The sequence below is a fragment of the Salvelinus namaycush genome, chromosome 12 (genome assembly GCF_016432855.1).
Source record: "Salvelinus namaycush isolate Seneca chromosome 12, SaNama_1.0, whole genome shotgun sequence".
Lineage (NCBI taxonomy): Eukaryota > Metazoa > Chordata > Actinopteri > Salmoniformes > Salmonidae > Salvelinus > Salvelinus namaycush.
In genome coordinates this window covers 18460392-18476850 of record NC_052318.1, presented here as the reverse complement: position 1 = coordinate 18476850, position 16459 = coordinate 18460392, and the positions used below count along the sequence as shown (strand labels likewise).

Sequence of the window (16459 nt, the reverse complement as noted above, 5' to 3'; positions counted from 1 at the left end):
TTATTTATACGTTTTTTTGTTTACTTTTACAATGTACAGATGATCTATCTCCCCTGTTAATGCAATCACTTTGTTCTACATAGAACCGTGCACATTAGAATAGGAAGGATTATCAATGTATGTTGAAGTGAAAATAGTAGATTTGATCTATACAGATTGAGGCTTGGTGGTTTTGTTGTCATGAATTTTTGCAGGGACTTTAAAGAAATTGTGCAGCTGTTGACAATTTCCAGTCATTTACAGTTCTATTGTTGACGGAGTATTCAAGGCAAATCTGTTTTTCATTTAAGAAATGTTGTCATTGTTTGAGTCACAATGCTGTTTTAGTGCTGTCTTCTGAAGAAAATCAAGAATGTGTTACTGAAATTAAACTAGATTAAATATGTATGTTTATCAATCCCAGTGGGATTATTTTATTTGTGTGATTAATTTAGCAATTTTACATTCTAGTTGAATATTGTGTGTATGCTACACTACATGACCAAAAGTATGTGGACACCTTCTCGTCGAACATCTCATTCCAAAATAATGAGCATTAATATAGATGTTCCAACATCAATAGATGTTGGAACATTGCTGCGGGGACTTGCTTCCATTCAGCCACAAGAGCATTAGTGAGGTCGGCCACTGATGTTGGGCTAATAGGCCTGGCTCGCAGTCTGTGTTCCAATTCATCCCAAAGGTGTTTGGTGGGGTTAAGGTCAGGGCTCTGTGTAGGCCAGTCAAGGTCTTCCACACCGATCTCGACAAACCATTTCTGTATGGACCTCGCTTTGTGCACAGGGGCATTGTCATGCTGAAACAGGAAAGGGCCTTCCCCAAACTGTTGCCACAAAGTTGGAAGCACAGAAGAGTCTAGAATGTCATTGTATTCTGTAGGGTTAAGATTTCCCTTCACTGGAAATAAGGAGCCTTGCCTGAACCATGAAAAACAGCCCCAGACCATTATTCCCCCTCTACCAAACTTTACAGTTGGCACTATGTAATCGGGCAGGTAGCGTTGCCTGGCATCCGCCAAACCCAGATTTGTCCGTCGGACTGCCAGATGGTGAAGCCTGATTTGTCAGTCCAGAGAATGCGTTTCCACTGCTCCAGATTCCAATGGCGGCGAGCTTTATACCACTCCAGCCGACGCTTGGCATTGCGCATGGTGATCTTTACGGCTGAGCCATTGTTGCTCCTAGACATTTCTACTTCACAAAAACATCACTTACAGTTGACCCAGGCAGCTCTAGCAGGGCAGAAATTTGGCGAATGTTGGAAAGGTGGCATCCTATGACAGTGCCACTTTGAAAGACACTGAGCTCTTCAGTAAGGCCATTCTACTGCCATTGTTTGTCTATGTAGATTGCATTGCTGTGTGTTTGATTTTATACACTTGTCAGCAACAGGTGTGGCTGAAATAGCCGAATCCACTAATTTGAAGGGGTGTCCACATACTTTTGTATATATAGTGTATGAATGTGTTGATATCAATCACTGATATATGATTCAGTGATACATTTTTGGTGAAATATGTTGTTAGATGTTTAATATATTTTTGTAGTATTGGCTAGGATTTCCATTCCATCATATCATTTTAGGAGTAACGTGAAGGGCTGGATAACCTACATGTAGCCACTGGCTGACCTTGTGTGGTGTGATTCAATTGAAACTTCAAAACTATTCCAGGAATGGGTAGTGATGCAAAGTGCAACTCTGCCCTACAGTCTAGTAGTTATATCTATGCATTTCATGCACTTCTGTTGGGCTTAAATAGCCTTCTTCACATGTATAGTTAGCCATGGTACTATATGTCAGAAAACAAGCACAAGTTGCCCTCTCAGTTATCCTTTGAGAAAGAAGCTGTGCCTCTCAGTTATCCTTTGAGAAAGAAGCTGTGTATGCAATTTTGCCCGTATCAGAGGTTTTTCTGATCCCTAGCAAACAGTTTTATCGCAGAGGATATCTGTTCAGCTGCACAGATGTGAACAAATTTGATTGCTCCAGTACTGTCTTACTTCAGGAATACTCATTTGAACAGCGACAAGAAAAAACTAACTTATTGGATAAATACAAGATAACAAATCATTCCCCCTTTTCAAGACGGCTGGCAAATAAAACAAATAAGTGTTTTGAGCCACTACACAAACCCATGTGAATATTTCACATGAAGGTTTCTCCTGAAGGAGTTTCTGAATTTTCTAGGGATGATGGTGTTGATGTCAGCCAAAACCAGCCTTTCAAAGCACTTCATGGCTACAGACGTGCATGCTACGGTGCGGTAGTCATTTAGGCAGATTACCTTGGTGTTCTTGGGCACAGGGACTATGATGGTCTGCTTGAAATTTGTAGGTATTACAGACTCAGTCAAGGAGAGGTTGAAAATAACTGGGCAGCTCGCGGCTGGGTTCCCCTTTGTAGTCCGTAATAGTTTGCAAGCCCGGCCACATCCGGCAGCGTTGGAGCCGGTGTAGTACGATTCAATCTTAGTCCTGTATTGACGCTTTGCCTGTTTGATGGTTTGTCGGAAGGCTTAGCGGGATTTCTTTTAAGCGTCCGGGTTAGAGTCCCGCTTCTTGAAAGTGGCAGCTCTAGCCTTTAGCTTTAGCTTCTGGTTTGTACTGTACGTTCGGTGACTGTGGGGACTACGTCATCGATTGATGAAGCCAGTGACTGATGTGGTGTACTCCTCAATGTCATTGGAAGAATCCCAGAACATATTCTAGTCTGTTCTATCAAAACAGTCCTGCTTAGCATCTGCATTATCTGACCACTTCCTTATCGAGTGAGTCACTGGTTTTTCCTGCTTCGTTTCTGCTTGTAAGGAGGATAGAGTTATGGTCAGATTTGCCAAATGGAGGGCGAGGGAGAGCTTTGTACGCGTCTCTGTGTGTGGAGTAAAGTTGGTCTAGAGTTTTTTTCCCCTCTGGTTTCACATTTAGCATGCTGGTAGAAATTAGGTTAAAGGTCCCGGCCACTAGGAGCGCCGCCTCTGGATGAGCATTTTCTTGTTTGCTATTATACAGCTCGTTGAGTGCCGTCTTAGTGCCAGCATCGGTTTGTGGAGGTAAATAGAGAGCTATGAAAAATATAGATGAAAACTCTCTTGGTAAATAGTGTGGTCTACAGATTATCATGAGATACTCTACCTCAGGTGAGCAAAACCTTGAGACTTCCTTAATATTAGATTTCGTACACCACCTGTTATTTACAAATAGACACAGACCACCACCCCTTGTCTTACCGGAGGCAGCTGTTCTATCTTGCTGATGGACCGAAAACCCCGCCAGCTATATGATATCCTTGTCGTCGTTCAGCCACGACTCTGTGAAACATATGATATTACAATTTTTAATGTCTCCTTGGTAGGATAGTCTTGATTGGAGCTCATCCATTTTGTTATCCAATGATTGCGCTTTGGCTAATAGGACTGATGGTAGAGGGGGATTACTCACTCGCCGTCGGATCCTTACAAGGCACCCCAACCTACGTCCCCAATATCTCTGTCTCTTCTTCATACGAATCATGGGGATTTGGGCCTTGTCGGGTGTCTGAAGTAAATCCTTTGTGTCCGACTCCTTAAAACCTTTCATTGCTACCCATCCCGGATCCGGGAGCATCCTCATCAAAAAAAGCTGACTAGCATAGCCTAGCCTAACGCGACAGGGATATCATATAATATAATTTTCATGAAATCACAAGTCCAATACAGCAAATGAAAGATAAACATCTTGTGAATCCAGCCATCATTCCCGGATTTTAAAATGTTTTACAGTGAAAACACAATATGTATTTCTATTAGCTAACCAATAGCAAAAGACTCAACCGCATATTTTCACAATTTTTCTACCGCATAGGTAGCTATCACAAAACCGACCAAATAGAGATATAATTAGTCACTAACCAAGAAACAACTTCATCAGATGACAGTCTTATAACATGTTATACAATAAATTTATGTTTTGTTCGAAAATGTGCATATTTGAGGTATAAATCATAGTTTTACATTGCAGCTACCATCAAAAATATCACCAAAGCAGCCAGAATAATTACAGAGAGCAACGTGAAATACCTAAATACTCATCATAAAACATTTATGAAAAATACATGGTGTACAGCAAATGAAAGATAAACATCTTGTGAATCCAGCCAATATTTCCGATTTTTTTAGTGTTTTACAGCGAAAAAACAATTTAGCATTATATTAGCTTACCACAACAGCCAAACACACAAATGCATTTATTAGCAGCAAAAGGTAGCGATCGCAAAAACCAGCAAAAGATATAAAATTAATCACTAACCTTGACCAACTTCATCAGATGACAGTCTTATAACATCAGGTTATACAATACACTTATGTTTTGTTCGAAAATGTGCATATTTAGAGCTGCAAACCGTGGTTATACATTGTGAATATGTAGCATCGATTCACCAAATTGTCCGGAGCTAGTTTGGACACTCACTTAATCTGACCAAAGAACTCATCATAAACTTTACTAAAAAATACATGTTGGACAGCAAATGAAAGATACACTAGTTCTTAATGCAACCGCCGTGTTAGATTTTTAAAAATAACTTTACCATAACAAACAGCTTACGTTATAGCGAGACAGCGCCCGCAAAAAGGGCGGATAATAGGACTAAACATTTTCCACAGAAATACGAAATAACATCATAAATTGTTCTTACTTTTGCTGAGCTTTCATCAGAATCTTGTACAAGGAGTCCTTTGTCCAGAATAAATCGTTGTTTGGTTTTAGAATGTCCTTCTCTCCTGTCGAATTCGATCCACAAGGCTAGCCATGTGGCGCGAACATGCCCATCTTCTCTTGACGCATAGAACGGAAAACTCCAAAAGTCCCATTAAACGTTGAATAAACTGATGAAACTCGGTTGAAAAAACCTACTTTATGATGTTTTTCTAATATGTATCAAATAAAAACAAAGCCGGAGATATTAGCCGTGTATACCGAACGCTTATCATAAGACAATATGGAGGTACTTCCCGCGCACTGGTAGACAAAGGAAATTCTGGTCACGTCATTCCAAGAGCTCTTGTTCGACCTCAGATCAAGCTAGACACCCCATTCCACCTTCCACTGCCTGTTGACATCTAGTGGAAGGCGTATGCAGTGCATGCATATCCATAAATATAAGGCAATTCAATAGGCAGGCCCTGGAACAGAGCATCGTTTTCAGATTTTTCACTTCCTGTCTGGAAGTTTGCTGCAAAATGAGTTCTGTTTTACTCACAGATATAATTCAAACAGTTTTAGAAACTTGAGAGTGTTTTCTATCCAATAGTAATAATAATATGCATATTGTACGATCTAGAATAGAGTACGAGGCAGTTTAATTTGGGTACGATTTTTTCCAAAGTGGAAACAGCGCCCCCATATTGACAAGAAGTTAAAGAAAGAATCTTTGTCTAATACAAGGTGAGTAATCCCTGTCCTGATATCCAGAAGCTCTTTTTGGTCATAAGAGATGGTGGCAGAAACATTATGTACAAATGTAGTTACAAAATAAGTTACAAATAACGCGAAAAAACACACAATAGCACAATTGGTTAGGAGTCCGTAAAACGTCATCCATCTCCTCTGGCGCCATCTTTGTCCTTCTTTGCGAGGCATTGTAAAGGTGTTCTTCTTTGCGAGGCATTGGAAAACCTCTCTGGTCTTCATGGTTGAATCTGTGCTTGAAATTCACTACACGACTGAGGGATCTTACAGGTGATTGTATGTGTGTGGTACAGAGATGGGATAATCATTCAAAAATCATATTAACCACTATTAATGCACACAGAGTGAGTCCATGCTACTCATTATGTGACTTGTTAAGCACATTTTACTCCTGAACATACTTAGGCTTGCCGTAGCAAAGGGGTTGAATACTTATTGACTTAAGATATTTCAGCTTTAAATGTGTTATTAAGTTGTACAATTCAGGCTGTAACACAACACTATTTGGAAAAGTTATGGGGTGTGAATATTTTCTGAAGGCACTGCACCATGTATATGGTGCCATGTTTCCTTGGGTTTGCAGATACAAAGGAGTGACTGAATCACGAATCTTAAGACATTACCCAAACTTTTTCCCTTTCATTAAAAGCCTAGCATAATTATTTTATCGACTTGACTGAAAATACAAGCATAACCGATTCTGCCATCTTTTGCACATGGAGTCGCTGATACGCTGAAGCCTGAATTATCATAGGTTAACCTTGCCATCATTCACCCGACCACCGCCTGCAACCATAAAATAACACAGTAATGGCCAATAACTCAATTTCCACTTCTTCGCCTCAATCTGCATAATGTAGATAGAAACACATTATAAAATGTTAAATTATCTGTACTTCCATTTCCCATGGCCCAGCACATTAAAGTTAAAAGAAACAACCCAGCCAGGACAACCTTTCCAGTCAGTCCCTTGTCAGCTGCAGCAGCAGCAGCAGTAGCTGTTGGTGGGACCAGGGCTTGGGGAAAGTAATGAGATCATGCTAATGTCGAGATATTGCTGTATGTGACATTTCAGCTGATTGGGAATGGGTTATCTCCAAGTAAAGGTGCCGCTCCATTTCAGTCTCAGCCCCATTGCCTCCTGCTCACTCACACACACACACACACACACGCACACGCACACACACACAGAGGAAAATAACTGATACCGGCACGTTTCTTTGAATAGCAAGACCTTAGAGACTTTATGATGTCCGTCGCGGGAGCAGTGGGTAGAGATTATACCACAGTACTGCTGATGTCTGGGGAAATTTTATGTGATGTGTGTTGACATTTGATAACATATTAAGGGCCAGTGTTTCTGTAATGTGGTACCTGCTGCTGTTGTGTACAAGACACAGCTACTGTAACTCTTTAGAATTTCCACCTTGAGTGGCTCCTGCTTTCAGATGTTCAACCAACAGGTGTAGAAATGTCACGTTGTAGTGTCTGATGTATAGCCTACACGCTACCTTGATCAATGCTGCAGACCATTTGAAAGGGTGATTTCTATGCATCTTGCATCTCACACCTGTTTAACCTGGTTGCAAGTAATGTTTCATGCTGGCTAGACCGTTAGAAACAGAAGTGTGTTTGCATATGTGTGTGTCGAATTCAAGGGCTGCTGCTATGAATTTATTATGGTTCTTTGTATTTATATAAAAAATATAAAAAGCACAACACTCGCTCACCATTACAAATTCTTTGTTTTATTTAGGCAAGGTTAAAAGATTAACATTTCGGCCTTCATTGGCCTTCATCAAACAAATAATGTTTGATGGTGAGCGAGTGTTGCACCTTTTCCTTTTCAATTATGATTATATTTTTGAGTTGCACCTCGACTCGCGTTAGTTGAGCGCCCTCCACTTCTTTCCAACTGTGTATTTTTATGAAATTAACTTTTGAGTTGTTATGTGGCTTTTTGGGATATATTTTAGATGAAAAATAAATATAGAAAATATAGAAACTGCACTTCAATCGTGGGGGGTTTGGTAAATACTTTATGCACCGCTGTATGCTTTCTACTTTAAAAACAGATGTTATTGTGTTATTTTTCAGGACACAAATTTGTCACTGAAGGGGAATATGTTGATATGACAGCGATCACTAAAGAACAGTCGGGATCGTATGAATGCATCTCCTCCAATGACATCTCAGCCCCAGATGTGAAGACAGTGAAAGTCACAGTCAATTGTAAGCATGAAAACAAACAATGACGCCAAACACCACAACACTCAAACAAAGCTAAATGGTCATCTTATTTGTTGCTATTTTATCAGGCACATGGTTTTCCCAGGCTGTTGTTGATCCAAGCTTGTTTTAAGAGCTTATATAATTTTTTATTTTTTTTTAACTAGGCAAGTCAGTTAAAAACAAATTCTTATTTACAATGACAGCCTACCCCAGCGAAACCCAGACGACACCGGGCCAAATGTGCGCCGCCCTATGGGACTTCCAATCACGGCCGGATGTGATACAGCCTGGATTCGAACCAGGGACTGTAGTGACACCTCTTGCACTGAAATGCAGTGCCTTAGACTGCTGCGCCACTCAGGAGCCCATTTTTTAAATTAGGGTTAATAAGATAATTTTAGAAGCCTCTTGTTAGTTTAGCCTGCTAGCTCGAGTGTACATTGTTATCAACAGAAAATATACTGACGCACCTTACAGATTATTCAGGATAGTAGATACTTCACCTGTTTGAAACAGTTCACTTTAAAGGACATCAAAGTAATGGTTATCAGGTAGTTAGACACAGCAATATGACATCATACACAGCGGGAAGAATTCTTGCCTGCAGAAATCAAAAGCATAATTTCAATCTGCCAAAACAGGCTATTTCCAATGTGCTCCCTCCTGTGAGGAATATCCACATTAGGAAGACCCAATAGTGGCAGATTTTTGTTGTTGTTGATTTCTGTAAGCAGGAAGTTGCCCCACTGTATGTGATGATGTCATGTTGCTGAGTCTACTTTTAATAAATGTATATGCACTGCTATAAAAGTCATTAAATAACCTCAATTTCATACATCTTACAGATGCTCCCTTCATTTCGAAGGCTGGGAGTACAGGTACCCCAGTGGGCCAAAAAGGGGTGCTCCAATGTGAGGCCTCTGCTGTTCCTGGTGCAGATTTTGAGTGGTACAAAGAGGACCGCAGGTAAGTCCTAATAGATCTTTTAGAAAATAGTCTAGGTTTTAAGGGTCTCAGTTTTGGCCTTTGTTGGTTGTAAGGAAATGTAAATCCCCCAGTTGTTTTTATTCTCCACTGGCAAAATGTAATTTTGTCTCATTAAGAACCTACTATTAAAAGTACTTTCTTTGGAGAACAATTTCTAATCTAAACCATCACGGCCACCAAAGGCGAGTTGTATTTCTTTGCATAATTAGTTTCTGTCAATGGGCTGCGTTGCTTGGACAACCTCTGAGAAAGTACAGGGGGTTTTATAATGAATGACTACGCTTCAAAAAATTATTGTTTCCCAAAGAACTGGCACAAGCCAGTGAAGCGTGGGGAATATTAGCAGTGCAGCCAAAGAAAACATTTTACACAACGCAGGTTGTTGTACAGCGATGCAGAGCAGTCGTCTCAGCACAACCTAATGAGCTGTGTTCGGTATTAGGGCTCTAGAGACTTATTTCAAAAGTATTTTTGTCCATAAGTTCCCGAGACTAATAGTCTTTACCAACTGTAGCAGTCATACTTGTACTGAACCCTTCAAGGACATACACAAATGCCAACACAGCAATGACCTCAATGGGCCTTGTTCAGTCAAATTTGACTGGATTATACTGACATTGTTTACAGACTACACATTCAAATCGTATCCCCTAATGCAGTGGTTCCTCAACTGGTTTGGTCTCATGACCAACATTTTACCAGTTTGTCTCAGTCGCGATCCAATATTCGCGGCCAAAATGCAATCTGGAAAACTATTTTTTATGGTATATTGATAGAAAATGTCAGAATTATATGACAAGGGAACAATAGTCCCACCATTTTCATTTTCAATAATTCCATTTTGCCCAGATCACTGGCTTGAGACCAGCTGCTAACAACTGTACAGTAAATTGAAAATATTGTGATTGAAGAAAAATAGTTCAGAGGTAAAATGATTTTAAAAATATAGGTTCATTGTCATTTCTACACACTTTCTAACTGGTTTAAGTCATTTAAGTTCTGTAACGATCGTCTGTGGTGGTAGAAGGATCGGACCAAAGCGCAGCGTGGTAAGTGTTCATGATGATTTTTAATTAAAACTCAGAACACTAAACAAAACAATAAACGATGAACAAACGAAACAGTACCGTGTGGCGACAAACACTGACACAGAAACAAACACCCACAAACCAAATGTGAAACCCAGGCTATCTAAGTATGATTCTCAATCAGGGACAACGATTGACAGCTGCCTCTGATTGAGAATCATACCAGGCCGAACACAAATCCAAACATAGAAAAACACACATAGACTGCCCACCCCAACTCATGCCCTGACCATACTAAATAAAGACAAAACAAAGGAAATAAAGGTCAGAACGTGACAAGTTCAGACAGGAGTATTTTTCATTCAATTTTTTTATTATTATTTCTCTCTTTTTTTTAACTCAGACACTCACAACCCATTCAAAACCTCCCCCATCAGTTGAGATTCGCTGGTCTAACGGGCCAAATTGGATTGATATAAGATATACCCTTCAATTTCACGGGTATGGGGATTTATTATTGATAAACATATAGATATGGGATTCCAGAATTAATATTTTAAGAATGTATTTTCTTCTTTACAGACTCCTAAATGGACTGAATGGGGTTAAGATAGAGAACCAAGGTAAACAATCCATGCTTATGTTTTTGAATGTTTCTGAAGAGGACTACGGAAACTACACGTGTGTGGCCATGAACACCATGGGGATCACCAATGCAAGCATAATCCTCTACGGTAAGACTGCCTACTGTTACTGTTGTTGTACAATATCACTGTAATATATGTTATTGTGTGCACTGGGATGCAATTATAGCAATTATAGATGCAATAATATACATATATTATTGGGGCGGTAGGTAGCCTAGTGGTTAGAGCGTTGGCCCAGTAACCAAAAGGTTAAGAATTTGTTCTTAACTGACTTGCCTAGTTAAAAATATCTATATATACAGTTGAAGTCGGAAGTTTACATACACCTCAGCCAAATACATTTGAACTCAGTTTTTCACAATTCCTGACATTTAATCCTAGTAAAAATGTCTGTCTTAGGTCAGTTAGGATCACCACTTTATTGTAAGAATGTGAAATATCAGAATAATAGTAGAGAGAATGATTTATTTCAGCTTTTATTTCTTTCATCACATTCCCAGTGGGTCAGAAGTTTACATACACTCAATTAGTATTTGGTAGCATTGCCTTTAAATTGTTTAACTTGGGTCAAACATTTTGGGTAGGCTTCCACAAGCTTCCCACAATAAGTTGGGTGAATTTTGGCCCATTCCTCCTGACAGAGCTGGTGTAACTGAGTCAGGTTTGTAGGCCTCCTTGCTCGCACACGCTTTTTCAGTTCTGCTCACAAATTTTCTATAGGATTGAGGTCAGGGCTTTGTGATGGCCACTCCAATACCTTGACTTTGTTGTCCTTAAGCCATTTTGCCACAACTTTGGAAGTATGTTTGGGGTCACTTTCCATTTGGAAGACCCATTTGCGACCAAGCTTTAACTTCCTGACTGATGTCTTGAGATGTTGCTTCAATATATCCACATAATTTTCCTCCCTCATGATGCCATCTATTTTGTGAAGTGCACCAGTCCCTCCTGCCGCAAAACACCCCCACAACATGATGCTGCCACCCCCGTGCTTCACGGTTGGGATGGTGTTCTTCGGCTTGCAAGCCTCCCCCTTTTTTCTCCAAACATAACGATGGTCATTATGGCCAAAAACGTTATATTTTTGTTTCATCAGACCAGAGGACATTTCTCCAAAAAGTACGATCTTTGTCCCCATGTGCAGTTGCAAACCATATTCTGGCTTTTTTATGGCGGTTTTGGAGCAGTGGCTTCTTCCTTTCAGGTTATGTTGATATAGGACCCGTTTTACTGTGGATAAAGTTACACTTGTACCTGTTTCCTCCAGCATCTTCACAAGGTCCTTTGCTGTTGTTCTGGGATTGATTTGCACTTTTCTCTAGGAGACAACGTGTCTCCTTCCTGAGCGGTATGACAGATGTGTGGTCCCATGGTGTTTATACTTGCGTACTATTGTTTGTACAGATGAACGTGGTACCTTCAGGCGTTTGAAAATTGCTCCCAAGGATGAACCAGACTTGTGGAGGTCTACAATTGTTTTTCTGAGATCTTGGCTGATTTCTCTTGATTTTCCCATGATGTCAAGCAAAGAGGCACTAAGTTTGAAGGTAGGCTTTGAAATACATCCACAGGTACACCTCCAATTGACTCAAATTATGTCAATTAGCCTATCAAAAGCTTCTAAAGCCATGACATCATTTTCTGGAATTTTCCTAAATGTTTAACGGCACAGTCAACTTAGTGTATGTAAACTTCTGACCCACTGGAATTGTGATACAGTGAAATAAGTGAAATAATCTGTCTGTAAACAATTGTTGGAAAAATTACTTGTGTCATGCACAAAGTAGATGTCCTAACCGACTTGCCAAAACTATAGTTTGTTAACAAGACATTTGTGGAGTGGTTGAAAAACGAGTTTTAATGACTCCAACCTAAGTGTATGTAAACTTCCGACTTCAACTGTATATTGTGTGGTTTTGTGACAATAACCACAAGAGCAGCTGCGGCTGTTGTTAAACCTCCAACATCGCCTAAACAAAAGCAATGATATGCTGTGCAGTTGTCGGTAACTGCGGGTTACCGCTGATCTGATTCAATCCTGGCCTAAATGTAGATGTGCCTGTATGTGGGGTGGGGTGTAATGCAAATAGATACATTTTGTTTGTCAGTGGTCTTATTAATATGTGGTAGAATACTCCACAGTGAACCAAACTTGCAGTTATGTAATGTAGAATAAAGCCATAAATTAAAATAAATTAACATTGTTACTATGAATAGGACAAAAAGCAGCAACTTATTTTGATTATCTCTAGGGGCATATAATGTGAAAGAGCTGAGCCTCGTTGGATACAATAGCTATTGAGCGAATACAATAGCTCAGTATACAAATTTGTTGAGTCATAGAAAACTTCTTAGGGTAGCATTTTAGGTCATCCACAATGTTTGGTCAACTTTTCCTCTGACTGCAGTTCCAGCAGTTTACAAAGACTAACAAACTGCAAGAAAAACACATTAAGAAGCCATTTTAGTCATCCTACACTATTCTATTCTCAACGTTATAAAGGCCCAATCATGAAAAATAAAATCTAGCCTCAGTCGTGCTCCTCAGTTCACATGCCAAGGGATTTGGGGGAATGTTTGTTTTGTACTGCTTGTTTCCTTTTGATCATCAAAGGGGACAGAATGCCATGTCATCTCTGATATGAATGATGTGTTTGCGTGGAAAAAGCTATTTGAGATTCTTGCTATGCTTTGTTAAGATGACCAGTGTCTGATGGAGCCTGTGTTCAGTTTTCAAAGGAACCAGTTCTATTCAATGTGCAGGAGGAATCCATCTTGGTGGTTCTATGCCTACTGCTGATGATGACCTCTTTGCAGTCCATCCCCTCAATTACATTTCAGGAGAGATCTCTAAAGCCAACAATCCATTTTTTTGATAAGGCATCTAAAGTTGTCAGTTAAAGCCAATAGAACCCACACTGGTTTAGTTGTGGAGGGGAAGATAGGTAGAGGACAGGTAGAGGAAGCACTGCCTCTTGAGATGCCTTAGTGACGTTAATATCAAACTATTTTTCCCAACAGGCCCCGGGACTATGATGCATGATGTGAACAGGGCTGCCCTGTCGCCCCACTGCTCCTTCTGCCTCCTGCTGACTGTTTTGTTGTTGTTCCTGCTCAAGTTTTGATGCAACACGGTTCATCCTCAGCTTTACTCAGCACTGAACAACAACAAGACTCTTGGTCCCAGAAGAAGAAAAGTAACAAAAGGAACTACCAATATCATCGTTGGCTCACTCTTCTTTTTTTTTGGTGTGCATTGGCGGTATGTCTTCATTTGGACAAAAACCAGAAGACGGGACACGTCTAGGGTGGTGGGGAGGGAGAGGGTCGACATGGATGCTGATCTGAGGTGATGGTAGTATTACAGAGTTTGTGTCAATCTAAACTTTTATATGTAAAAAAGGGAAACAAAAAGTTAATGTATGTGTTGATAGTTGACTGGTTTTACCCAAATATTGAGGTGTACATTCGGATTACTGGTGTGTCATGTCTTGTTTGATCTCTGTACAATAACATACGTTTTTCTTAAGTAAACAACAAAAAAATGAAAACATACATTGTGATTGTTGAATTTACTGTATTTTTACAGTTGTATGCAACAGAATAATAACAAAAACAGACCATTCAATATAAACAATGTCAACTTCAGTGTAACATAGTGTGCTATCATTTCTGAGGCAGAACAATACAATATCAAATATTTAAGGAATTTTTGTCACAGATGAAGTCCATGCACAGCAAAACAAACATGGTTAAAACATAAACAGTACAGAATGTTGTTTTTTTGGGGGGGGGGGGGGGGGGGGGGGGGGGGTTGTCACTAAGAAGAATTGCATAGTCCAAGACAGATTATGACTGTACGTTGTCTGAAATTGGCTTACACCTTTTTGAAAGGAAGTTGAGACCGACAAGGCTGATATACACAGGCAGAAATGTCCAATGAAAACAGGTTATTCATTGCACAAACAATTCGGTCTCCCGCTGGCTATATACTGTACTGTCATCCCACAATATACCATTTAGCTCATGTTGGTGTCTACAAACAAAACACAAGTGGTTAAATAAAAACAACATGATGCCAACAGGATATAAACTCAGCAAAAAAATAAACGTCATCTCACTGTCAACTACGTTTATTTTTAGCAAACTTAACGTGTAAATATTTGTATGAACATAACAAGATTCAAAAACTGAGACATAAACTGAACAAGTTCCACAGACGTGACAAACAGAAATGGAATAATGTGTCCCTGAACAAAGGAGGGGTCAAACTCAAAAGTAACAGTCAGTATCTGGTGTGGCCACCAGCTGCATTAAGTACTGCAGTGCATCTCCTCCTCATGGACTGCACCAGATTTGCCAGTTCCACTCTTCCACCAAGGCACCTGCAAGTTCCCGGACATTTCTGGGGAGAATGGCACCTAGCCCTCACCCTCCGATTCAACAGGTCCCAGACGTGCTCAATGGGATTGAGATCCGGGTTCTTCGCTGGCCATGGCAGAACACTGACATTCCTGTCTTGCAGGAAATCACGCACAGAACAAGCAGTATGGCTGGTGGCATTGTCATGCTGGAGGGTCATGTCAGGATGAGCCTGCAGGAAGGATACCACATGAGGGAGGAGGGTGTCTTCCCTGTAACGCACAGTGTTCAGATTGCCTGCAATGACAACCAGCTCAGTCCGATCATGCTGTGACACACCACGCCAGACCATGACGGACCCTCCACCTCCAAATCGATCCCTCTCCTGAGTACAGGCCTCGGTGTAACGCTCATTCCTTCGGCGATAAACGCAAATCCGACCAACACCCCTGGTGAGACAAAGCTGCGACTCGTCAGCGAAAGGCACTTTTTGCCAGTCCTGTCTGGTCCAGCGATGGTGGGTTGGTGCCCATAGGTGATGTTGTTGCCGGTGATGTCTGGTGAGGACCTGCCTTACAACAGGCCTACAAGCCCGCAGTCCAGCCTCTCTCAGCCTATTGCGGACAGTTTGAGCACTGATGGAGGGATTGTGCGTTCCTGGTGTAACTCAGGCAGTTGTTGTTGCCATCCTGTACCTGTCCCGCAGGTGTGATATTCGGATGTACCGATCCTGTGCAGGTGTTGTTACGTGGTCTGCCACTGCGAGGACGATCAGCTGTCCGTCCTGTCTCCCTGTAGCGCTGTCTTAGGCGTCTCACAGTACAGATATTGCAATTTATTGCCCTGGCCACATCTGCAGTCCTCATGCCTCCTTGCAGCATGCCTAAGGCACGTTCACACAGATGAGCAGGGACCCTGGGCATCTTTCTTTTGGTTTTTCAAAGTCAGTAGAAAGGCCTCTTTAGTGTCCTAAGTTTTCATAACTGTGACCTTAATTGCCTACCATCTGTAAGCTGTTAGTGTCTTAACAACCGTTCCACAGGTGCATGTTCATTAATTGTTTATGGTTCATTGAAGAAGCATGGGGAACAGTGTTTAAACCCTTTACAATGAAGATCTGTGAAGTTATTTGGATTTTTAGGAATTATCTTTGAAAGACAGGGTCCTGAAAAAGGAACATTTCTTTTTTTGCTGAGTTTATGTAGAAATGTGTTCTGCACTCCCCACTACATGAAGTGAAGAGAAATGAATTATCTCTCTCTTTAAATGGTAAGACTATAAACCCAGAAGTCAGCCCTCTGCATTGACCAGAGATGGATTGAAACGCTGTCAATGTCAGTAGGTTTGTGTCTTTTCACTGTTTTAGGACATTTTCAAATAAACAATGAGGCTGGTGTGTATATTAGATGTTCATAGCTGCATATCTTTTGAACAGACAAAGGTTTCTGATTTAAGAATGGTTTCCTAATTACGTTGCCTGATTACCTAAATTACTGTCACAATCAATTATAATTCTGCAAAGGGCCTAGCAGAAATTCACTGAACCACATGATGTGTTTCCTCCAGTTTAGACTGTGTGTTTCTCGTGTACTTTACCTGCATGGTTTACTGTTTGCTATAGCATTGCCGATCCCCCATGTCATAACATATAGTGCCAACAATTTGTTTTGATCAAGTGAGTCCATGAATCGCAATGATATAACCATTATGGTGAGTAATCAACATGTCAGCTGGAGATAAGGTTTTACATTGTCCATAA

General features: G+C 40.6%; 1 protein-coding gene across 1 annotated transcript in view; it reads left to right on the top strand.

The window, feature by feature from the left end:
• The window catches only part of LOC120056981 (opioid-binding protein/cell adhesion molecule-like), a 186051-nt gene extending 172588 nt beyond the window's left edge, over positions 1-13463 (top strand). The window contains exons 4-7 of the mRNA XM_039005309.1: positions 7542-7676; positions 8522-8642; positions 10274-10425; positions 13360-13463. Coding sequence (XP_038861237.1) covers positions 7542-7676; positions 8522-8642; positions 10274-10425; positions 13360-13463 — 512 coding nt within the window. The remainder of the gene's footprint in view (positions 1-7541; positions 7677-8521; positions 8643-10273; positions 10426-13359) is intronic.
• Positions 13464-16459: the final 2996 nt, after the last annotated feature.